The sequence below is a fragment of the Salmo trutta genome, chromosome 39, assembly GCF_901001165.1.
Source record: "Salmo trutta chromosome 39, fSalTru1.1, whole genome shotgun sequence".
NCBI lineage: Eukaryota > Metazoa > Chordata > Actinopteri > Salmoniformes > Salmonidae > Salmo > Salmo trutta.
In genome coordinates, this window is record NC_042995.1 from 17725127 (window position 1) to 17751528 (window position 26402).

General features: G+C 45.7%; 1 protein-coding gene across 3 annotated transcripts; it reads right to left on the bottom strand.

Moving 5' to 3' along the window:
- Nucleotides 1-25233, bottom strand: LOC115179870 (cyclin-dependent kinase 15). 3 transcript variants are annotated; one of them, XM_029741752.1, is made up of 14 exons: nucleotides 24893-24924; nucleotides 18438-18469; nucleotides 16775-18270; nucleotides 15163-15303; nucleotides 14401-14495; nucleotides 12779-12858; nucleotides 12422-12579; nucleotides 12135-12258; nucleotides 11141-11261; nucleotides 8880-8973; nucleotides 8547-8610; nucleotides 4114-4162; nucleotides 2564-2706; nucleotides 1-574 (listed from the first exon to the last, which is right to left on the bottom strand). In XM_029741752.1, exons 3-14 carry the CDS (start codon nucleotides 16973-16975, stop codon nucleotides 459-461), a joined length of 1386 nt encoding a protein of 461 aa, XP_029597612.1. In that variant the 5' UTR covers nucleotides 16976-18270; nucleotides 18438-18469; nucleotides 24893-24924; the 3' UTR covers nucleotides 1-458. The 3 variants fall into 3 exon arrangements, with proteins under 3 accessions (XP_029597612.1, XP_029597613.1, XP_029597615.1); XM_029741755.1 differs by lacking the exon at nucleotides 16775-18270 and having other exon boundaries at nucleotides 3-574; nucleotides 24893-25233; XM_029741753.1 differs by lacking the exons at nucleotides 18438-18469; nucleotides 24893-24924 and having other exon boundaries at nucleotides 16775-18277.
- Between the last annotated feature and the right edge of the window lie 1169 nt (nucleotides 25234-26402).

Sequence of the window (26402 nt, forward strand, 5' to 3'; positions counted from 1 at the left end):
GGAGGAGGAGAAGGAAGCAAGAGGAGGAAGCAGGAGAAAGAGGAGGAAGCAGGAGGAGGTGGTTTAGCAGGAGGAAGATGTTAAGGAGTTCTGAGCTCCCTGACAGTTCTCTTAGACATTGCGTAGCTTTCCGTTGCCACCAACAACAGACATCGGGTCTCAGATAGAGAGTATATACAGTACATACAGTACTTCTGACATCATCTAATATGTGATATACCAGGTAACATTCAACCCCTCCCTCTTCTCTCTTGTCTTCTTACAACATGGGAACTCCGACTGAGGAATGCTGGGTGGAGTCAAGAGCAGAGGTTGGTGGAGGACGCTGGGGGTGTAGGTAAGTTTTGTGTGTGTGAAGCCTCATGCCTCTCCATCTTGATCAGATGGTGGTCTAGCCTGCAAGCAGGGCTGGGGCACCTGGGGGTAGGGGCCAAGCCCAGGGGGGTAGAGATCCATTATCACCAGCACTTAGCCAAAGGCACCATCTGGGATGGTCTGATCCTTCGACTGGGACTGAAGATATCCTTCACCTCGGTCTCCAGCCTCACTCCGGGGACCTTGAAGACTGATACAGCTGAGAGACAGAGAGACAGAGAGACAGAGAGACAGAGAGACAGAGACAGAGAGAGACAGAGAGAGACAGAGAGAGACAGAGAGAGACAGAGAGAGAGAGAGAGAGAGAGAGAGAGAGAGAGAAACAGGCAACTTTTACAGCTTCACATCGTTATAAAGTCAGGTGAAAACGTTACTCAGCCACTTCACCAACAGCAACAAAAAGACAAACATCTCCCACACTGACTCCTGGAGAAGCCTTATAGGGCAGTTGGTCTGACAGATACCGATCATGGCAGCTCAGGCAGCTTCGAACCTAAACGCCACCACTCCCTCCTTCCAGACTTACAGGCTACTAGCTGGGACGTGATCAATGTTGGGTGTGGTCGTCCACAGTCCAGCTAGAGCCCCATCCCTAACAACTACAAGGACTTCTCTTCTCAACACTTGATGCTGCTCGCCACTGTTCCAGTTAGATTGTGATACATTGTGTGAAGGTAAAAGGGGTACTCATTACTACTAGTCTGCTTCTAGGCCTTCTCACTTCTGCCCTGCCGAGACATGGCATCATTTAAATAAGTTTGTTCATCCTGGAGAAAACCTTCTCTCCCCACGCTCTTTCACTTCTTAGTCGCTCTCTTTCTCTCAGTCGCCGCTCTCGCTCCCTATTCTCCTTCTCCGCTCTGTTCATTGATGTCTCTCCCCTACTGCCTCTTCTCCCTGTCTGGGATGCTATGCAGAGTAGTAGCAGTAATGATGGCTCATTATCGAAAGAGCAGAGTGTGTGTCTGTGTGTCTGTGTGGACATGTTTAACTATACTTGTGGGGATAGTAAACTGGGGACATTTTGCTGGTCCCCCACAAGGTCAAATGCTATTTCTAGGGGGTTTAGGGTTAAAGTTAGAATTAGTGTTAGAATTAGGTTTAGGGTTAGGGTTAGGAGCTAGGGTTAGGGTTAGGAGTAAGGGTTAGGTTTAGGGTTAGGAGCTAGGGTTAAGGTTAGGAGCTAGGGTTAGGAGCTAGGGTTAGGGTTAGGAGCTAGGGCTATGGTTAGGAGCTAGGGTTAGGGTTGAATGGGACTGAATTGCATGTCCTCACAAGGTTAGCTGCGCAAGACTGTGTGTGTGTGTGTGTGTGTGTGTGTGTGTGTGTGTGTGTGTGTGTGTGTGTGTGTGTGTGTGTGTGTGTGTGTGTGTGTGTGTGTGTGTGTGTATGTGTGTGTGTGTGTGTGTGTGTGTGTGTGTGTGTGTGTGTGTGTGTGTGCTCCTGGGCGTGCATCTGCCAGCATGTGTATGTAGGACACATTCAGCTGGAAGCCTACTGCTTGACCATATCAGACACTGTATCTCATTGGGCTTTGTTCCTATCTATTACATTCCTACATTTCACTAATATCTATCCTAGTACTCCCTGTACTCTTCTTCTGTTCACTGAATATTATTTCTATGGCCTTGAAAAACACATCTATGTTTAAACCAAACCAGGCAGACTGTCAGAGCGATAGACAGACAGGTGGAGAGAGACTTCAAATGCAACTTTGCTTACTTATACATGCATTTTCCTGATATATATATATTTAGCCACCCGAGAGCTGTGGAGACAGTCTGATCTTTTCAAAGGAACCATCTGTGCTCACAGTAGGAAGCTCGTGTCTTTAATCATGCGTCGGATGGGTAGACTGTTTAAGTGACAAACTGCACTGGAGTTTAGTGCAACGGAGTGCCAATCTCTCTCACTGGGAGGGAGAAACAGAGAATATTGATGGGGGGAGTCAGAGGAGGGAAATATATGCACATGAATACGCACACACACATACAAACACATGCTTAACCTCCCACATGTGTACACACACACACACACACACAGACAAACACACACCACATTATGCATCACGTGACTGTTATTGCTGTGACAAAACACACATTCTTATTGCATAGATAGATTGATATGTTATGGGTTTTATTGAGGTGTAGTGACACACACACACACACACACTCACACATACACTCACTGTCTCGTAGCTGCATGATGGGGGGCGGTAGCGTGTTGAAATAGGGGTGCTGCAGTGCATCCTGGGCCGAGATGCGGTCTCGTGGGATGGTCATCAGAATCTGCTGGGCCAGGTCCTCTGTCTTATAGGGCAACTGAGACAGTCTGTGGGGGAAGCAGAGGGGACTATAAGAGACACACACACACACACACACACACACACACACACACACACACACACACACACACACACACACACACTGACGGACAACCCCTAATAGATACACATACTTTATGTAGATGGTTTTACATCCATAGCCATTAGACATATAACAACAACCCAGCTACACTTCTCAGTCATTTGCATTAATTCAAGTCAATTTTCCCTACTGGCGTGCATAGCTCTGTACTCCCCCCTGCTTTGTGTGCCTCCTCGCTGTCCTACCGAAGCAACTTTTATTTCACAATGTAATTATCTGCTATTTCTGTGTGTGTTTTTCTGACAGTGTCCATGTATTTGGAGAAAAGAGTGTTTGGTCCCAACAGGGGGTCTAGTTAATTAAATCCATGGCTAGAACAAGAGAGAGAGGGGGAGATGGGTGGGGGAGAGGGGGGAGGAGATGGGCGGAGGGGGAGAGATGGACTCCCATTCATCCATCTTGAAAAGACCTGCATTATAAAATCACAGCATAACTCCCCTGAGTCTCGCTCAAACACCATTCTCCTTTTTTCTCTCTCTGAGCCTCCCCCTTTTTTCCTCCCGCTCTCTCTCTCTCTCTCTCTCTCCCCCCCCCCCCTCTCTCTCTCTCTCTCTCTCTCTCTCTCTCCCCCTCTCTCTCGCTGTGCAGCAGGACTGACTTTGTTGATGACCATGAGGATTCTCTCTTTCTTATCTCCCGTTCTCTCTCTCTCTCTCTCTCCCTTATTCACTGTCTCTCATTTAAATCCATTAGATCCATATTCCTAGTCACGTGTTTCCCTATTTCAGTGTGATTGTTTTCAGACTAGACTGCATTCATGTGTTATAGACTGTTGAGTGGGTCTCATATTTGTTATGACAGCGAGTCAGAGCCTACTCCAGACATCCTCTCTCTCCCATAACCCGACTGTGTGTGTGTGTGTGTGTCTGGCCCCCCTGTGGGCTGGTACAGGAGCGGAGCTGTGTTGGGTCAGATGTCATCATGTTGGGAGGAAGGGGGAGAAAGGGGGAGGAAGGGGGAGGAGGGGGGGAGACACGCCTGGCCAGACAAAGAATCTCCTGTTACCACAGGGCTAACTGCCCACCTCTGGACCACCACCCCCCCCCCCCCTCCCCCCCCGGCCGGAGGCAATGGAATGGGCAAACACACACGGCCGTCCAAAACGGAGTTGTTCCATACTCTATAATATGTACACATGTATCCAAACTCTACCTTTACAGTAACTTATATACTGGAGCGAATGTTCACATTTGCAGGTTGCTGAGACACATTCTACAAACATGCACAAGTTAACTGATCTGCAAGACACATTAAACACATTCACAAACTCAATAGCACTGACAGAATACTGAGCAATCTGGTTTCACCGTACCTTTTCCAAACATTCCTGAATTGCTGGGGCTCACATGGTTGAAACCATTCTGTAGGAAGAGGAGAACAGCGAGGGGCAGGTTAGTTAGGAAATGTTTGGCCTGCAACTATGGCTGCAAAGGCATGCAAGATGGAACAGTGAGGGGGTCAGACCACAGCCCACAGGACACTAAAAAACTAATATCTGTGTAAACTTACGGTAAAGTAGACCTGTTCTCTTTGATGATTAATGCTACAGCTATGGCATCCTGGCGGCGAGACTAAGTGAAACATGCTTTGGCACTACCGATCGCAATTTGTGGTTTCTGGGCCCTGGCGTAGAGTTTTAATGAGAGTGTTTTAACGGTTGCTTTGGACAGCCCCGATGCTCCATGATGAATTAATAGTCAAACCGTGGAGATTAAACTGTTCAAAACTAAAAACACATTTTTTTTTAAGAAATGTATGCTCTCAGTCTCTCCTGCAGGGTGCAACGGTGCATAAACAAACATACATTTTTAGACAAGCATTCTCTATAGTACGGGCTAGCTATCGCTTTCCCCTGGCCAGTCAGGTCACTGAAGGAATATTTTCCCTCTTGCCTTCTTGGCCTCTCCCTGTTCTGTGCTGGCCACCCGCTCTGCCCTGCTGAAAGCTGCCCGGGCCTTTATCTATTGGTCCATTCAGCTCCCACATCTGGAGAGGCCCAGTGGTGCCAGCAGCAGTCAGGGGGCCAGGTAAGGAGCTAGCCAGGAGGGAGAGAGGGGGAGAGGGGGGAAGGGGAGAGGAGGAGATACCTAGGGTCATGCCCACACAAGGACATCCAACATGGGTGTCCTAAAACACCACAGTAACGTGCATGTGCACACGCACTCGCGCCTTCCCCCCACCCCCACACTGCTGTTTTCCCCCATGTCAGCTCGTTCTCCACCCCAAACACAGCAGATTGGTACAATATGTTTGAGTCTATAGCTGTCAGACACAGAGATTCTAAGTCCAGCCATCCTTCATGCCCCCCACACAGACAAGGCAGAGAAAGCGGTCTGGCTCACTCTCTTGCGTGTGTGTGCATGCGTGCGTGCGTGTGTATCGGAGCAAGTGAGCGTGGTTGAGCAGTTGGAAATCCCGCTCATTGCTGGAGTTGGTGCTTGCACCCTGCTCTAACGCTCCATGGCCTTTCATACTGCTCAGCTAAAAACCGCTCCGGGCTCACAGGGAGAAAAAAAATGCCGCACCGAATTCACTCCATTCATTAAAATCACTATTTAACCAACACCCATCTATTTTTGTGACTACCTAGACCTACCAATTGGTTTTTAAGTATTGAAACCAAAGCAAGTATTTGAATAAACATGAAAAGGTGAATGTAAGAATGTCATATTAAACAGCATATAAACACAATAAAAGTCAGGAGCCAGACAGGAAGCCTAAGAAGGAACGAAAATGAATTATTTTGGCTATATTATTTCAATGATTTCAAGGCTATAGCCTACAAAGAAATACATTGTGAAGCATTTGTGAGTGCGACACAATAGGCTGGTAGGGCCATAAAGTGCTCAGCATTTAAACAACATTTTGTTGTATTAAATCATTATAGTCTATAAATTGTGCATATAGGCTGTGACTTAGAATGAAATGCAAATTAAAAAAAAAATGAAAGCACTTTTAGAATTCATTTTTAGAAACATGAGTTTGGCCAGTCTGTGGGTTCAGGCTCATGCGATGGTGACCGGAGAGCCGGCCAGCAGCGGGGGAAAATCCTCTCCACAATTGCAGAACAATTGCGGATGCTAAACACCCTTTTGGCCATTCTTGCCAGGTTGGGCAGAGATGCTGAGTTGTTTTCTTATTTTTCTATTGGTAGGCCTAAAGGTTTTTTTAGGCAAAATTACAAAATGAAAACGAAAAGCTCCTTGAACGTAGGAATATGACAGGCCTATTGGGCCAAAATCAATTATGGCCTATTGCTGTAACGTTCGGCGTCAGGTAATGAGGAAGCGGACCAAAACGCAGCTGGGAGCGAACACATGTTTATTCAACACACTGGAATTAAACATGTACACAAACATCAAGAAAAATGCCGATACGTTACGTGCTCAAACAAAGAGACAACACCCCACAAACAGCGTGGGGAAAACAGCAACTTAAATGTGATCCCAATCAGAGACAATTAGCGACAGCTGTCTCTGATTGGGAATCGACAGAACCCAACATAGAAATAACCCACCTAGAGCCTACACAAGGCTAAAACGTAAACAAAACACAAACCAAGGAAAAATACCTAACATGACACACCCTGACCCAATATACCCGAGTTCACCTGGTCAGGGCGTGACAATTGCGTAGATAATTGAACGAAAATGAACAAAACCTTTAAGTTTATAAATACTTTGCTACAATGACACACTTAGTTATCTACCCAACTATTTCCTTTCTTTTAGCATGTGCATATAGCATGCTTTTGGGATATGTGTCTTTTCAGATTCCACAATGATTCTAAATCATCGCACTTCCTCTCTTGCTCTTGGCAATCCTCTTCGTAAATCACCTTGATTTAGCACCTGTGTGTTTTAGCAGTTTCTTTATGTAAATATTTAGGGAACTCCGTGACAGTAGCTAAAGCAAGGAGCTATAGCGGCACACAAGTAGACTACAAATGCATGCTGGGGCGGGCATGCCCTGAGCTCGTGAAGTGAGCGCTACCGGAGCGAAATTGGAGCGGGCGAGAAGACCGACGCTCCAGCCTTTGAGAATCTCGCTCGACACTCCAGTCAAATTGGGCATGCTCTGCTCCTCGCTCCGCTCCAGCGCCACTCTGCTCACATACTCTAGTGTGTACAAGCATCTGCCTGTCTTGTCTGTCTTCTCATCTCCCAACCTCACCGCTCTGTTTGCTTTACACATACTTTATACAGAACGTACTCTCTTTTATACTGCCAGACCTTTCTACTAGCCCATCTTCTCTCCCCATCTCATCACCCCCAACCAATGTCAGATCCCTTATTGAACTGCATGGGGCAGCGCAGACAGGACCCACTGTGTATTTTGGAGATTCATCTATGCATTTATTCAGCATTTATAAATCTTATGTTTATTTATTAATGTTTGCTGAGAAACTTTAAGACTTTAACAGTCTGAGGTTTTGAATTCCTATGGGTCTTGTAGGGGAGGAATTAGCAGAGACAGAGAGTAACCCATATTTTCTGCAGCTGCAGCGCAACACACGCGCGCACACACACGCACACACACACACACACACACACACACACACACACACACACACACACACACACACACAGTCTTGTATAACTAACCTTGTGGGGACACACAATTCAGTCCTTCAAAATGCTATTTTCCCTAACCCCTAACCCCTAACCCTAACCTTAATGCCAAAATATAACCGTAACCACAAAACCTAACCTTAGTCCTAGCTCCTAACTCTAACACTAATTCTAATCTTAACCCTGAACCCCCTAGGAATAGCATTTTAACTTGCGGGGACTAACAAAATGGCCCCAGTTGGTCAAATGTTTGTTTGTTTACTATTATTGTATAGTATAGTATAGTTACACACACACACACACACACACACACACACACACACACACACACACACACACACACACACACACACACACACACACACACACACACACACACACACACTCACACACACACACACACAGTCAGCTGTGAAATATGTCACCCTCGAACTCCCTTTGTAGCCCATTACTGGAAGAGTGGGAAGACAGGCTGACTCAGGTTCAACTCAGCATGAGGTTTAAATCTCAGGGTTGGATGGAAGAGTATAAAAGACTGACAAGTACACACAGCTGGGTATGGTGTCGTTGAGCCTGGTTTACAAGGTGAAAGTGAGAGATCAGCATAGGCAGGTCAGAGGAGTAGAGCTCTGTCCAAAACCACACAGTCTGGAGGACCATTTGAAGGTCTTTGCTCTTCCTGTCATCATTCTCTCATAGACCAAAGAGTTATTAACTCCCACACATAGCCTTCGCACTGACTCCTCTCGCCGGTGTGCTTGTCGGCCACACGTCATGCATCTCAACTCTCTTGAACCACAGTGCTTTAGAAAGAGCTAAAGTACTCTCTTCCCACAGCCGTCTTAAATGCCACGAGTCTGGAAAGCAAAAGTAGTACCATAGACAAATAGACCCACAGTCCCATACAACCGCAATAAAAATTTCTCTCATTGACTTCTGCTGCCCCCTAGTGGTTAGGGATGAGCCACACAGCAAACCATGAGTCTAGTCTGCTGTGGTTTATGTCGTGCTTTATTAAGTGTATAGATTAGAATGTAGATTACCCAAACTAATCCCTCCCTGACCTTTCTCTGACCCAATGGGAATGACTGTATTTTCTCAGCAGCACATAGATTGGATTATTGTAATAGGTCATGAGGGAGGAGGAGGATGAAAGGGATGATGAGGTTCTGACCTGGTCTGAAGTTGGGCAGCTCGTTCACTCCTGGCCACGTCTCCTCAGTCGGGACCCCTACGACCTGCAGACAGACAGAAAGGGTCCAGAGTGAGCCATCAACTGTAATCTCTATTCGTTTTTATGGATCTGCACTCAGAAAAAAGGCTTCCAAAGGGGTTCTTCGTCTGTTCCCATAGGAAAACCCTTTTGGGTTCCATGAAGAACCCGCCGTAGAAAGGTTCTACCTGGAACCAAAAAGTGTTCTTCAAAGGGTTCTAGAAAGCACCTTTTTTTCCCAAGAGTGTAGAGAGGATGATGCCATTGAAAAGAGTGAAAGGGGTTCCTACTCACAGCCCATATTTTCTGCAGCTGCTCAAAGACGTCTGCCACCCCTGGAAAGGCTGGCGTCCCTTGGAGCATCTCAATGAAGATGCATCCAGCTCCCCTGGAAGACAACACAGGATTGAGAGAGTCATTTAATAATCAGTGAAAAGAGAGAGGGCGGGACATCTTTCTTCAGTACCTCATAATTGGCACAATAAGTGAACTAACTTGGTAAAAAGTAAGGGTAGGTTTTGTATCCTAAACAGTCTATTCATAGAGGGCAAAACATAGAGTAGAAAAAGGGGATGAATTCAAAAACGTATACTTGGTAAAATATTAAAACCTTCCAAAATATACAACACGAAAGCAAATACCTAGGTTATGGCCAACACATTTGATTATTGCTGTTAAAATACTAACCCTTTTGGTACATTTCTCTTTGTACTCAAAGTCCTTAAACAACATGTGGTCCCAATCTCTTCTATTTGGAAAGGTCAAATAGAAACCTGCCCAGATATCATTAACATTAATGCACAGGATGGTTTATACCAACGCTTATGCTATTCATTAGTACAAAATTCCTTTAACTCTGGGGGGAAATAATATTTTGCTTAGGAGAGCAACTCTAAACGTTTGTTTTTCAGTATGGCACCAAAACATTGTTAGACGAAGGCCAAGAGGTTAAACTCTTCTGAACACGCAACATTCTCTGAGCCAACCTGAGGTAACTCACTCTGTAAGAGAGTACTAATGGCAACACTAATGACAGCTACTCTAACACCACCACTGATGCCGCGTTCAAAACAACTGGGAGCTCGGAACTAGGAAATCTCTGACTTCAGTGCGTTCAAACCAACTGGGAACTGGGAACTAGGAAATCTCCGACTTCAGTGCGTTCAAAACAACTGGGAACTCGGAACTAGGAAATCTCCGACTTCAGTGCGTTCAAAACAACTAGGAACTCGGAACTAGGAAATCTCCGACTTCAGTGCGTTCAAAACAACTGGGAACTTGGAACTAGGAAATCTCCGACTTCAGTGCGTTCAAAACAACTGGGAACTCGGAACTAGGAAATCTCTGACTTCAGTGCGTTCAAAACAACTGGGAGCTCGGAACTAGGAAATCTCTGACTTCAGTGCGTTCAAAACAACTGGGAACTCGGAACTAGGAAATCTCCGACTTCAGTGCGTTCAAAACAACTGGGAACTCGGAACTAGGAAATCTCTGACTTCAGTGCGTTCAAAACAACTGGGAGCTCGGAACTAGGAAATCTCTGACTTCAGTGCGTTCAAAACAACTGGGAGCTCGGAACTAGGAAATCTCTGACTTCAGTGCGTTCAAAACAACTGGGAACTTGGAACTAGGAAATCTCTTACTTCAGTGCGTTCAAAACAACTGGGAACTCGGAACTAGGAAATCTCTGACTTCAGTGCGTTCAAAACAACTGGGAACTCGGAACTAGGAAATCTCCGACTTCAGTGCGTTCAAAACAACTGGGAACTCGGAACTAGGAAATCTCCGACTTCAGTGCGTTCAAAACAACTGGGAACTCGGAACTAGGAAATCTCTGACTTCAGTGCGTTCAAAACAACTGGGAACTCGGAACTAGGAAATCTCTGACTTCAGTGCGTTCAAAACAACTGGGAACTCGGAACTAGGAAATCTCCGACTTCAGTGCGTTCAAAACAACTGGGAACTCGGAACTAGGAAATCTCCGACTTCAGTGCGTTCAAAACAACTGGGAACTCGGAACTAGGAAATCTCCGACTTCAGTGCGTTCAAAACAACTGGGAACTGGGAACTCGGAAATCTCTGACTTCAGTGCGTTCAAAACAACTGGGAACTCGGAACTAGGAAATCTCCGACTTCAGTGCGTTCAAGACAACTGGGAACTCGGGGAAAAAAACAGCTCCGACTAGGGAAAATATTTTTGAACGCTCATCCAACCCGGAACTCCAAGTCGGAAACTCGTGCATCTTTCTAGAGCTCTGACATTCCGACCTGAAGATCACCGACGTCATGATCTGACCACGGTTTTTCCCAGAGCTCCCAGTTGTCTCGATAACACCATGACACAGTGGTCTAAGTAGTTATGTCATCTCTAGAACAGCGTGGTCCAGTGTTATTCTGGTGTTATTCTGGTTCAGTGCTGGTGGGTTCAGATCTGGCTGCCCAGTGGTAAAAAGCTGACTGAAATGACATTATTGCAACCTTGCCTGCCGGGTGGTTGGTTATGGAGGATGTTCAGACCCTGTCCAGATATGTCCAACTATGTCCAGTCCACTCACCAGATGTCCAGAGCAGTGGAGTAATCAGTGGAACCCAGGAGGACATCAGGAGGCCGGTACCACAGAGTCACCACCTCAGACGAATAGGTCTGGCACGGGATGGACTTGGACCGGGCCAGCCCTAGTGGATACAGACGGAACCATCTAGTTATAACATGAATGCAATACCACATATAACATAGACATAACACCACCTGTATACATGACCAAGTAACACATTATAAAGAGAGAGTTGTGAACAGAGTTCCACCATGTGGAGCTAACGTTACATGTGTGGGTTAGGTTAGGGACTGTACACTTTTAAGAAAGAGTGCTCCTGACTTTTAAGCTACCATGGGATTCTTCAGAGGATAGTTGGACAATGGACTAGCAAGAACTTCAGAGGGTGTGGAGGGGTTGGCTAGGGTTAGGGTTGTGGGTTAGGGTTGAACTGGGATCTGGACATGAAGCTAGGGTTTGGGTTGTGGTTCAGACTAGGATTAGGGTTGAACTGGGATCTGGACATGAAGCTAGGATAAGGGTTGAACTGGGATCTGGACATGAAGCTAGGGTTTGGGTTGTGGTTCAGACTAGGATTAGGGTTGAACTGGGATCTGGACATGAAGCTAGGATTAGGGTTGAACTGGGATCTGGACATGAAGCTAGGATTAGGGTTGAACTGGGATGTGGACATGAAGCTAGGGTTAGGGTTGTGGTTCAGACTAGGATTAGGGTTGAACCGGAATGTGGACATGAAGCTAGGATTAGGGTTGTGGTTCAGACTAGGATTAGGGTTGAACCAGAATGTGGACATGACGCTAGGGTTAGGGTTGTGGTTCAGACTAAGATTAGGGTTGAACTGGGATCTGGACATGAAGCTAGGATTAGGGTTGTGGTTCAGACTCGGATTAGGGTTGAACCGGAATGTGGACATGAAGCTAGGATTAGGGTTGTGGTTCAGACTAGGATTAGGGTTGAACCAGAATGTGGACATGAAGCTAGGGTTTGGGTTTACCGAAGTCAGCCAGTTTGAGCTCCCCCAGGTAGCTGATGAGCAGGTTCTGGGGTTTGAGGTCCCGGTGCAGGATCCTCCGACCGTGGATGTAGGACAGACCCCGCAGCAGCTGGAACATGAAGATCTGATGGACATACATACATACAGACACACAGACAGACATGCAGGAAGAGCATGGTCAATGGCGAACAATTAAAACAATTGAAAGAGCAGAGGCCAGATTTTAGGGTGAGAGGGAAACGGTATGGTATTTGTTGAGGTTCTGTTTATCGAAACATTGAACTTACCCTGACATTGTAAGAATGCAGGCCCCCTGGGTGCTGCTTCATATACTCAGCCAAGTCTGTTTGTACGTACTCAAAGACAAATGTGAGTGCCTCTTTGGTGTGGATGATGTCATGGAGCAGGACAATGTTGGCGTGTTTCAGGCCTTTCAGGAGGGAAGCTGGACAGACAGACACAGAGCTAATACCAATTCACTTTGTTCACAGTGGAAATGGAATAGGATAAGCACATGCAATTCTCCTAAACATGCTAAAGCTAACACGACTTCACTTCAGTTCATCTCCCGGGGGTACTCTGAGACATCTGAGACATCAATCCTGTTTGCATGTACAGTATGTGCCTCCTGGAAAAACTCTCACCCTCTCGGATGGCAGTGAATGGTACGCCTTCTTCAGTCTTCATACGGATCACCTTCAAGGCCACCAGGTGCCCGTTTATCCTGAGGGCAGAGTAGAGGAGAATAACAGAGAGAGTGAACTCCCCACAGCTCAGTTATGGTGAGAAGATACAGGCAAATATAGTAATACAGGCAAATACAGTCATCTATTATAATTTATAATGGAGAGATACAATTCCTAACCTCAGTAAATGTCAATGGAAAACTCAAATGAACCTCACCTTCCATTTCTGCATTGCTGCCAACCAATCAAATCACATCTCCTACCCGAAAGAAAAACTCTTTATCTTAGTGCAGCTGTGGCTTTTGGCAGCTCTCTGCCTGGTCTTCTGGAGTCTGACTTGATGAGTTAATAAAGCTCTCTGCCTGGTCTTCTGGAGTCTGACTTGATGAGTTCATAAAGCTCTCTGCCTGGTCTTCTGGAGTCTGACTTGATGAGTTAATAAAGCTCTCTGCCTGGTCTTCTGGAGTCTGACTTGATGAGTTAATAAAGCTCTCTGCCTGGTCTTCTGGAGTCTGACTTGATGAGTTAATAAAGCTCTCTGCCTGGTCTTCTGGAGTCTGACTTGATGAGTTAATAAAGCTCTCTGCCTGGTCTTCTGGAGTCTGACTTTATGTGTTAATAAAGCTCTCTGTCCTGAACACTAGCATAACGTCACCAAAGATTTATATAACTAAAGCAAGACAGACCACAGGTTGTCGTTTCAAATGGGAACAAATTAGTCATAGTGGGCGGAGCAAGGAGGTGGGCAGAGCCAAGCACAAGCTAGTGAGATCCTGTTGTCACGTTCTAGCATACATTTGCATATTTCCGTTAGGGAAAGTCTACTCTGTGAAGTACGAGTGTGCAATAACTAAATAACTAAATTCACCTTCTAAACAATGCAGTTTTTTAAAACTTCGGCAAAGGGTAAAGTCTACAAAACTTAGTCCACTCTATTCGTAACAGATTATACTTTTGGGAACCATAAACTGTATTGAGATCAAATGTTTAATCGATGAGAACATTTGCAGAACGTCGGCCAAAATCCATCTCCTTCCATCTTCTCCTACTGCCGGCCACTGGGCTTCCTCTCACTACCATATTTGGTAGTGAGAGGAAACGCCAAGCGGATGCTTCACATTTATACATCCGGTGAAATATCTGTTCTATCTGTGACGTGACCTCTGGCAGCCTCGGCTGTGTGCTGTTTGACCATATGAAGTGAAACCACTGTGAAAGGCTTTACATGCTCTGTGCTCGTTAGCGTATAACCGTCCAATAGATCTTCACAAAAAACCTTGCCCTTCGTCAAACGAACAGCACAGGGGACAAATAGGGTCAGTCAAATCAATACCAGCTGACATAGCGGTGTAGTTTGTAGGGATAATGTAAAAGATGGGTCATATACCAACGACTACACTGACCTATTGGATGTTATCAGGGTGGGTGACGTAATTATTGAGCTGTTCATCAGTGCTGAGTTGTGGTAATGTCTGGCTTATAGCACCAAAACTGACTTCAGATTCCGCTTGCTCTTTGGGGTCAAGGTCGGGTTACTGTATAAGCACTTGATGACAACTGATTGATTGATTGATACTGACCGGCTGATTCCCTTGTAGACTGTAGCATATGTCCCCTCTCCTATCTTCTCCAGGTTCAGGTAGGAGTTAGCTGTGCCAAACTGTAGGCCTGTTTTCTGTGAGGATGGACACGAGTGTGTTAGGTGGGGTAAGGTGCAGACCTCAAACATTTACAGTACATCTTCATACTGACAGAGTGAGGTAACTGCAGGTACATTCCAGATCTGTTTGTACGATCTTGCCAAATCCTAAAGTCATTGCCACACACCATAGTAATCATGCAGGTGCATCAAAGCGGGGACCGAGAGACTGAAAAATAGCTTCTATCTCAAGGCCATCAGATTGTTAAACAGACGTTACTAACACAGAGAGAGGCTGCTGCCTACATACAGACTTGAAATCGTTGGCCACTCTAACAAATGGATCAGTAGTCACTGTATTAATGCCACTTTAATAATGATGTTTACATATCTTGCATTACTCATCTCATATGTATAAACTGTATTTTATACCATCTATTGCATCTTGCCTATGCCGCTCAGTCATTGCTCATCCATATATTTATATGTATATATTCTTATTTCATCCCTTTACTTAGATGTGTGTGTATTAGGTAGTTGTTGGGGAATTGTTAGATTACTTGTTGATATTGCTGCACTGTCAGAACTAGAAGCACAAGCATTTCTCTACACTCGCAATAACATCTGCTAAACATGTGTATGTGACCAATAAAATGTGATTTGATAACAGATCTGGGACCAGGCTAACCTTCCCAGTGCTCACCCATTGGAAGTCCTGATCGAAACTCTTTCCCCCCATAGGGTCACTGTTGCTGCGTCCTCTCTGGACCGTCAGCCTGCGGACCTGCAGCGTGTGGAACCAGTGAGGCTGGGGCTTGGAGTACGACGGGTCTGCCTCATCCAACTGGCCAGGTTTAAGGAGAGAGAATAGAGAGACAGACAGGAGAGAGAGGGTGGTGGATGCAAATAAACACATGGCAGACGAGAGAGAGAGAGAGAGAGAGAGAGAGAGAGAGACAGAGACACAGAAAGACAGACACAAGAGGCAATATGAGGAGACTGTTAAGGGTTGAAAAGTTTCTCAGCCTCCCCACCAACTGTAGCTAACACGATGAAAGATACAGTGAACACTGAGCATACAAAACATTAAGAACACCTGCTCTTTCCATGACATATACTGACCAGGTGAATCCAGGTGAAAGCTTTGACCCCTTATTGATGTCAGTGTAGATGAAGGGGAGGAGACAGGTTAAAGAAGGATTTTTAATCCTTGAGACAATTGAGACAAGGATTGTGTATGCGTGCCATTCAGAGGGTGAATCGGCAAGACAACATATCGAAGTGCCTTTGAACGGGGATATGGTAGTAGGTGCTAGGCGCAGTGTCGAGAACTGCAGGTTCCTGTGTGTATCAAGAATGGTCCACCCCCGAAAGGATATCCAGCCAACTTGACACGACAGTGGGAAGCCTTGGAGTCAACATGGGCCAGCATCCCTGTGGAACGCTTCTGACACCTTGTAGAGTCCACGTCCAGACAAATTGAGGCTGTTCTGAGGGATAACGGGGGTCCTAATGCTTGGTGTACTCAGTGTGAAAGTCACAGTAGAGTACAGGACGTTTCAACGTGAGCTGTGCTGATACAGAGGCATGTGATGTCCCAATGGGAACTTCGTCATCCACCACCGTCAGGGTCTACGCTATTCAATGGAATTGCTTTCCTCTGTTCCTGTCGACGGCACCTTTTCCCAAAATACATTTGTTAGACACAGCAGAATGTGTGTTGTGGATTCTCTGAATGTTGTGGACAGGCGCGGGCGAAGAAAAAGAGCTCCCATCCCTCCAGGGCCTAGAGAGACAAGCCTCCCGCTGTTGTGATGACACATCTATTATTGTAACTGGCCATCTTGTAGCTAGTCAGCTAGAATACATTACCCACCAGCTTTGCTTACAACTTTGGCATAAAAACAAAAAGTCACAAGCTAGCTGAAAGAATCCCTGGCTACACCGAGAGAAAAGGTTACTATCAATGCGGAGGTAGCGGCGTTTTCCGCCGAGAGACAATTCCCCCGTCAGGAGCGTTTCACTGAACCTATTTGATGTGTGCACAGGGCACACTGACAGACAGAGAGATATCACTAAAGTTATGACAACATTGACATCATGACACTCAGTGTTAGTGTCCAAGGACACTGACAGTAATAACACAGCGGCACCAGCCATCACCCTGACTCAGACACACACACACACACACACACACACACACACACACACACACACACACACACACACACACACACACACACACACACACACACATACACACACACACACACACACACACACACACACACACACACACACACGCTCACTGCTACCTCAGCAGATGGTAAGGACACGACACTCCTGCTCTTGGGAGATGGGGGCTCCTCCATTCCCTCCTCCTCTTGCTCCTCCTCCCTCCCCTCCTCCTTCTCCTTCCCTCTTTCTCCATCTTCTTCGACCTCAACACAGCACCAGCAGCAACTCCGGACACACACAGCAGCCATGGCCCTGACCCTCCATCTCAAATCCTCCATCTTCCTCTCCCTCCTCTCTCACTTCCTAGAAACTTTCTCTCTCCCCCCTCTCTCTGCCTCTCTCTCTTTCCTGTTTTCGGTGCGGTGGGCTGGCGCTGAAGCTCATATGACTAGCATGAGTCTGGCTCCAATAGCACAGTCCCATGACCCCCTCCCCATCTCAGTAGCAGAGAAACAGAAACACCATGGAACTCAACCTAATTTGAACAACAGTGTCCATTCAAGTCAGCGCCATTCAAGTCAGCACAAGCTGAAGAAGAGACGATGAGTGTGTCCCGGTGTGTGTTTGTGTGTGTAAAGAGAGGAGCTCATAGAGGGAAATCTAATTTGAGTTTTTTATACCAATTAACATTCTATTTCTGTTCCATTTAAGGGTTGGGGGGAAGGGGGTTCTGTCTCATTTCCTCTACACACCACCGGAGGCTTCTCCCCTGTCTTCCTCTCTTGGATTTCATTCAATGGAATCCCAAATATGTGCACGGGGCATTCCGAATATAATACAGCGAGTGATTGATAGAATTCCTCAATTATCTCTCAACCGCCGTCGCTCATTGCTCATCCACCCCTCCAGAACGTCTTGAAGTGGCGAAAACCCAGTTTGAGGCCTAACTCCAGCTAGCGCCAGGTCCATTCCAGCCTGTATGAGGGCGAGGTGTGAGGACTGAAGAGGATTGCGTGTGAGAGGAGAGACCAGCGGGTGAAAACAGTCTCCCACAGAGTCGCCATAACCTGCCAATCTGAACCACTAACAGCTTTTATTCTCTGCGGTTCACATTCCCCATTTTCCTAAAACAGGTTTTTTCCCCTCAAACATTTTCTTAACTGCATACAGTACATAACATTTCTGTGCGGGTTTTGGAGGACACAGGGCAGTTAGTACCCCCACATAATGATGCTTTTTGGGAGTGCTGAGTGGTCCACGTAGAGCAGCTGCAAATGGGAATTAGCTCCATAAAGAGCATAATTACAGTTTTAGTAGTAGAGGACAGGACAGAGTAGAATGTAGAGCTCAGAGGGGAGGCAAGGCTATTTTTGGCTCACTTTCTTTTCAGAGACGTATAATGTAGAATCTCACGGTGCTCTTTCCGCTATGGGGAGGAAACAGGACTTAATGGCCCTTGAAATGAAATCCTCTCCAACTTCAACGTGACAGCGGGAGAAACGCTGAGTGGTGGTGGTGGAGTGTTTGTGTGTGTGTGTGTCTACAGCATCTCTCTCTCCTCCCTCTCTCTCTCTTGCTCCCGCTCCTCCTCCCACTCTTCTCGGCAGGGGGCAGTGTTGACTATTCTGTTCATCTTCTCTCTCCCCAGGAGGGACGGAGGACGCCAGAGAGAAACAGAGAGAAGGAACAACAAAGTACGTCTAACTGTCTCAAACTCTTGTGATATATAGTCGAATCTGACCCTTAAAAATAGTATTTCGTACGTGTTTCAGTCACAGACAATAACATAGGGTATCTTACCTCCTCATATCCCAGCTGTCTTTGCTTCAGACCTGCCAGGAACAAAAGACAGAAAGCATGAACAGTTGTTAAGAACACTTGAATAGAACACTGGTTAGAACACTAGGACAGAACTCTTGGATAGAACACATGGTTAGAACACTAGGATAGAACACTTGGAGAGAACACATGGTTAGAACACTTGGATAGAACACTTGGATAGAACACTTGGATAGAACACTTGGATAGAACACTTGGATAGAACACTTGGTTAAAACAATGGGATAGGACACTTGGATAGAACACTTGGATAGAACACTTGGTTAGAAAACTTGGTTACAACAATGGGATAGGACACTTGGATAGAACACTTGGTTAGAAAACTTGGTTAGAACACTTGGATAGAACACATGGTTGGAACACATGGTTGGAACACTTGGTTGGAACACATGGTTGGAACACATGGTTCGAAAACATGGTTGGAACACTTGGTTAGAACACTTGGTTGGAACACATGGTTGGAACATATGGTTGGAACACATGGTTGGAACACTTGGTTAGAAAACTTGGATAGAACACATGGTTGGAACACTTGGTTAGAACACTTGGTTGGAACACATGGTTGGAACATATGGTTGGAACACATGGTTGGAACAGTTGGTTAGAAAACTTGGATAGAACACATGGTTGGAACACTTGGATAGAAAACTTGGAAACAACATTTGGACCAAACAATTTGGACCAAACCATAAACTTTAAGATCCTGTGTTACAAGGATGCTACAATGTCTACTGCTGTTATCGTTGCTTTATAATCCTGAATTCAGCTGAAGATAGAATTTAACGTTAAGTCCACTGTGGTAAATTTCTGTCGCTGGGAGATTCTAATGGAATGTGAAAAGTGGAGCAGAAATGGCAAATGAGAGAGGAGTGGAGCAGGGACGGAAGGAGAGGATGAGGAGGGAGATGATGAGTGACAGGAGAAAGAGATGAAAATGTGTGCGTGTGACATGTGAGTGATGATGATGATATAAGTTGGGGAGAGAGAGACAGATAGACAGAGAGACAGAGACACAGAGACAAAGAGAGACTTGGAGAGAGACACAGAGAGACAGAGAGACAGACGGAGACATCTAGAGACACAGAGAGAGACACAGAGAGACGCACAGAGTGCGACACAGAGAGAGACACAGAGACAGAGAGAGACAGAGACACAGAGAGACTTGGAGAGAGACACGGAGTGACAGAGGGAGACAGAGAGACTTGGAGAGAGAAACAGATAGACAGAGACACAGACAGACGGGGAGAGAGACAGCAAGGAAGAGATACAATGACCGAGAGAGAGAGAACTTGGAGAGGAGTCTGGGTCGGTAGCTCTTTCTCATAAGCGACAGTCAAAGTTTGCAGGAACATGACTGCTCCTTATCTTCCAAATGGGAAGGCTTCATTGTACCCATCCAGACAAGACATTACCTTTAGGGCTGCTTGACTTCAATAACAATAGGCTTTACAGAAAGCCTTATTCTCTGTATAGCAACACATATAGTATGTAAACAGAATAGAATACAGTAATATAAAACTATAATTGTTTGTCAATAATTGATAATATCAATTTGATATGGGAAATTATTGAGGGTATAAATGTATGTTGTTGTTCATATAAAAGCCATATCTATAAATGGACACATTGGATAATTAAACCCATACAAATATGTTCCAGTCTAAATATATTTGTCTTGGAAGAATACAGTACAGCTGGCACATTGCCTTTTCCAACTAACTAAAACTCCTCTTGGCTCAGCATGTGCAGCCATGGACAAAGTCAAGTTATAATTAGATCGGGTAGAAACTCGGAATGCCAACCAGGAAATAGAGGTCATGATCTGAGCAGTATAGTAGGAGAGATCCTGGGGTAGGGATGTTCTGGTATGACTCTGACTGAAGGGCATTGGACTGAGGTGAGGTAATGTAGGCACCATAGAAATAGAATTCCTCGAACGGAGGCCTCCCGAGTGGTGCTGCGGTCTAAGGTACTGCGTCGCAGTGCTTGAGGCGTCACTACAGATCCGGCTTCGATGCCAGGCTGTGTCACAGCCGGCCGTGACCGGGAGACCCATGAGGCGGCACACAATTGGCCCAGCGTCGTCCGGGTAACGGGAGGGTTTGGCCGGCCGAGATGTCCTTGTCCCATCGTGCTCTAGCGACTCCTTGTGGCGGGCTGGGTGCCTGCAAGCTGATGGCGGTCACCAGTTCGGTGTTTCCTCCGACACATTGGTGTGGCTGGCTTCTGGGTTAAGCGAGCAGTGTGTCAAGAAGCAGTGTGGCTTGGCAGGGTTGCGTTTCAGAAGACGCACGGGTCTCGACCTTCGCCTCACCCGAGTCCGTAGTTGCAGCGATGGGACAAGACTGTGACAACCAATTGGATATCATGAAATTGGGGAGAAAAAGGGGTATCCCCATTCAAGTCAATGATGTCGAGGTCTGAGGTTCTACGACTGCTCTAGGGATTCTATTTCTATGTTAGGGACCCATGGAGAGGCTGTGTGTGGAGTGGTATGTCTTACCCTCTCACCACTTCTAGGTTAGGATATTATATTATTGCTACTAGCTCTCCCTTGGTACAGCACGCCACTGCAGTCAGGGTTATTTATGGAGGAGAGATGGAGGCACAGAGAGACAGTCACTCATGCTCCATCCCACTCCGAGCCAAGCCCACCATTCACCACCTACCCTCCTCCCTCCATTCCTATCCCTCCATCTCGCCCTCATACAGACCCGTACATACAGATAGCCCTCATCAGTATTCCTGAGGCAGAACAGAACAGAGTAGAATGGGACGTAACTATTGGAGGTGGACAGCTGTCACAGGCAGGCAGGCAGCCTCCAGGCAGCTGGTTAATCCACTACCCACTGGGAGCAGCCTGGGGGGCCTCAGGGCCAGGCAGGCATATGTGCACCCGACCGAGCCACTGTAGCCCTCCAGCCAGGTCTACCAGACAGTCACACACAGATAGACGTCACACAGATGGACACCATACAGGTACAGCTTGAGGGGTTCACAAAAAGTGCAACGTTGTCTATTGTCCAACTCACCCAGGGGGGGAGTGGGGGTATTGAGGAGGGGATGAGATGTGTCAGAGAGAAAAAAAGCACACATAAACACAGATTGGATTCTTCAAGAACCCACTCCTCAATGAGTTGAGGTTGAGGCATTTTTGGGGGGAGTCGACGTGTCATCGATGCTCTGATACTATTTCCTCTGAGCTCTATTGGAATTGGAATGCCCTGTGGCGTGTCCCCCTCGTAGCCAGTCTTAGCCAGTCCTATAGGTTAGCCTACACTGGAGCTTTGGCCTTGGCACTTCCTCTATAATCTTACCTCTGGCGTACTATCATACTGTGTTGTGTGGGATACATGGAAAATGGTACAAGTAAGTAATGATTCAAGACATGAGTCAACTTGTGATCATGTGTAGAAGCAGTGTACTAGCAGCCTAGTGCACAAACATACTATCAGCCTCTCTGAATAGCGTAGCGATAGGCGCTCGTTTGGACATCCTGTGAGATATGCTCCCAGGCCAAGCAGGTGAGCAGTACATCCTGATACCAGGTCTCTCTCTCTGACAGAAATGTGCAAAGCACATCCGAGTCTCTTCAGGTTAGAGAAAACAACAATTTCCTTGTTCAAACTGACAGGGCAAGAGAGAGGAGGAACATCGGCTGTCCTGTCTGTGTACGATAACAAAATCACTTAGCACAGTTGCGATTCAAACCACAGACAACCAATGTGGCGAAAAAACTGGTTGGAGGACGTGCCATTGCATTTGAATTGGCAGTGACCCTAACAGATTTGCCCTGAGTTTTTTAGAGGACTACAGAGCACTTACTTTATTTTGTTTACACTGCAGCTGTGAGAATGATTAATTATTCATTACCGTCTACAGAACCACCTGCATCCTGCTTCCCCAGCTCTATAACATTATAACTACCCTGAGTGTATAACAGCACTATATCTACCCTGAGTGTATAAAAGCACTATATCTACCCTGAGTGTATAACAGCACTATAACTACCCTGAGTGTATAACAGCACTATATCTACCCTGAGTGTATAACAGCACTATAACTACCCTGAGTGTATAACAGCACTATAACTACCCTGAGTGTATAACAGCACTATAACTACCCTGAGTGTATAACAGCACTATAACTACCCTGAGTGTATAACAGCACTATAACTACCCTGAGTGTATAACAGCACTATATCTACCCTGAGTGTATAACAGCACTATATCTACCCTGAGTGTATAACAGCACTATAACTACCCTGAGTGTATAACAGCACTATATCTACCCAGAGTGTATAACAGCACTATATCTACACTGAGTGTATAACAGCACTATAACTACCCTGAGTGTATAACAGCACTATAACTACCCTGAGTGTATAACAGCACTATAACTACCCTGAGTGTATAACAGCACTATATCTACCCTGAGTGTATAACAGCACTATAACTACCCTGAGGGTATAACAGCACTATAACTACCCTGAGTGTATAACAGCACTATAACTACCCTGAGGGTATAACAGCACTATATCTACCCTGAGGGTATAACAGCACTATATCTACCCTGAGTGTATAACAGCACTATAACTACCCTGAGTGTATAACAGCACTATATCTACCCTGAGTGTATAACAGCACTATAACTACCCTGAGTGTATAACAGCACTATAACTACCCTGAGTGTATAACAGCACTATATCTACCCTGAGGGTATAACAGCACTATATCTACCCTGAGTGTATAACAGCACTATAACTACCCTGAGTGTATAACAGCACTATATCTACCCTGAGTGTATAACAGCACTATATCTACCCTGAGTGTATAACAGCACTATAACTACCCTGAGTGTATAACAGCACTATAACTACCCTGAGTGTATAACAGCACTATATCTACCCTGAGTGTATAACAGCACTATATCTACCCTGAGTGTATAACAGCACTATATCTACCCTGAGTGTATAACAGCACTATAACTACCCTGAGTGTATAACAGCACTATATCTACCCTGAGTGTATAACAGCACTATAACTACCCTGAGTGTATAACAGCACTATATCTACCCTGAGTGTATAACAGCAATATAACTACCCTGAGTGTATAATAGCACTATAACTACCCTGAGTGTATAACAGCACTATAACTACCCTGAGTGTATAACAGCACTATATCTACCCTGAGTGTATAACAGCACTATAACTACCCTGAGTGTATAACAGCACTATATCTACCCTGAATGTATAACAGCACAATATCTACCCTGAGTGTATAACAGCACTATAACTACCCTGAGTGTATAACAGCGCTATAACTACCCTGAGTGTATAACAGCACTATATCTACCCTGAGTCTATAACAGCACTATAACTACCCTGAGTGTATAACAGCACTATATCTACCCTGAGTGTATAACAGCACTATATCTACCCTGAGTGTATAACAGCACTATAACTACCCTGAGTGTATAACAGCACTATAACTACCCTGAGTGTATAACAGCACTATATCTACCCTGAGTGTATAACAGCACTATAACTACCCTGAGTGTATAACAGCACTATAACTACCCAGTACCCATCCCCCCTGACAACCAACCTCCCCCCTAGGAACTGGAACCACCTGCACCTTGATGCCTTAGCTGTCTACCTTCCCTCCCCCTGACAACCTGCACCCACCCTGGGGGAGATGTGGGTTACCATCTCACTCCTCTTCCGTCTTCTCTTCCACTCAGCGAGAGAAAAACACATCTTCTGCTTCTTACCTCATCCTTCACCTCTCTCCTCACCCCTTTCCTCTCCCACTTAGCGAGCAAAACACCCCTCTGCTCCCGCTGGAGCTACCTCTCCTCCTCTCTTCTCCTCTCTCCCCTTGTGCTCACATCACCCCTCACATGTCTTCTCTCCTACTTAGGGAGCAAAACAGCCCCTCTGCTCATCAGCATTTTTATGCTTTATTCAATAAGCCGTGGGCTTCCTAGCTGCGCCTGCAGATCAGCAGTATAATTTGCCAGTCCGTGCCAAGCTACTGACGTTTGTAACAGTCTAGTCCCTAGGGGTGCCCTCATCCCTGGAACACGACAACATACCACGCTACAACATCTGACCCTGTTAACGAGCTGCTGCCTGTCATTACCTGTAGAGTGTGTAAGGATAGTTGTCATGCCAACAAGTTAGGTATTGTGTTCCCTAGGTAACATACAGTACATTCCCCATGCATGTGTATCTTGGAATCTGGCATAGTACAAAGATGGAACACAATAAGCATAGCAGGTTAATACCAACGAGAACTCCGTAAATACTGTTTGTGGGTATGAGGAAGCTTGAGCAAGCACTGTTCGATCCCCTAACCCGACTGGAGTCAGTGTGGTACTGTTTCTAGGGAGGGTAGGTTCGACTGATACTCACCCAGGCGATGGAAAGCCTCCGTGGCTGCATGTCGTAGGTTCTGCATCCCAGTGTTGGTTCCTGCCTGGTGGTGCTGTGGAACCGCTATAGAACCTCACTTACACCCCGGGCATCCTTAGAACTGGACCCAGCTACAGCAGCACTCTCAGCTCAGTCACAGCCCCTCCTTGTCTTCAGCAACCTAGGATGTAAACAGCTTTAGCAGCACAGACAGGATTTTCCTATTTTTCCTTCTTCCTCCTTCTGCCTGAAGGTGCTCTTGGCTCCTCTATTACTCTCTCTGTTTTGCTCTCTCCCTCTCATGATATTGCACTGTATCCTCCCTCTCTCTCCCTCCTTTCTCCCTGTCTCCTCCTGCTGCCACTTCCTCTGCTGCCTGCGAGACAACATTCAATAGCCAATCAGCGGCGTCAGATAGGAGACACTGCCCAATGAGCTCTCAGTGGAGGAGAGAGCCGGGGCTGCTGGTGTGTTTTGAAAGGTTGGATCTTGAGCATTGTGTTCAGGGAGTCACTAATGTGCGTGTGTACTGTGGGCTCCTGGGGGCGGAAGTGAGCCACGCTTTTGATCACCTTCATTCCAATAACTCAAGCATAGATTGGTTAAAAAAAAACACATCTAATTTGGCACACAGAAACTAGAGGCCATGAGTAACTTGGTCAAAAAGAAAGGCACCAATTGGCCAGCAGTCTCACATAAACCCACTTAAATATTCGCCGACCTGTTTGACCTAGAGACTTGAAATGTAGGTGTCTTTCCTCATGCTGAACAAATTTGCGTCAAGGACCCATAAGGTCCATCAGGATAGATTTTCCTCCATCTTGGACATTTTGAAAAACCTGAAAAATGTATTCTCGTGAAGTTTGGTATATAGGCCCATGGTGCATCACTTAACTTAGTTTGAGAAACGCTTGGTTGGTTAAGAGATGGCTGAGGTATTGATCAATCAGGAAATCAGATTTGACATGTCCAATTACAAAATAAATCCTTTGTTAATCCACTTCACAATGGCTTATCAACTTGAAACATTGTAGGGTCATCGCAGACATTACCACGATGAACCATGTTAAATTTGGATTATGTAATGATAATGCTTAGAATAATCATAAAAAATCTTCTCATGAACTAAAAGTCAGATTCAGTCCCAAAAGAGTATGAGAAAATAACATTGATGCATTCACAGATGGCCACACTATAACAGTAGATGCATATTAGCATCTATGCTAAAATATGCCAGAAATATACACTACCGTTCAAAGGTTTAGTAAGTTCCTTGTTTTTGAAAGATAAGCAACATTTTTTGTCCATTAAAATAACATAAAATTGATCAGAAATACAGCGTAAACATTGTTAATGTTGTAAATTACTATTGTAGCTGGAAACGGCAGATTATTTATGGAATATCTACATAGGCGTACAGAGGCCCATTATCAGCAACCATCACTCCTGTGTTTCAATTGCACGTTGTGTTAGCTAATCCAAGTTTAGCATTTTAAAAGGCTAACTGATC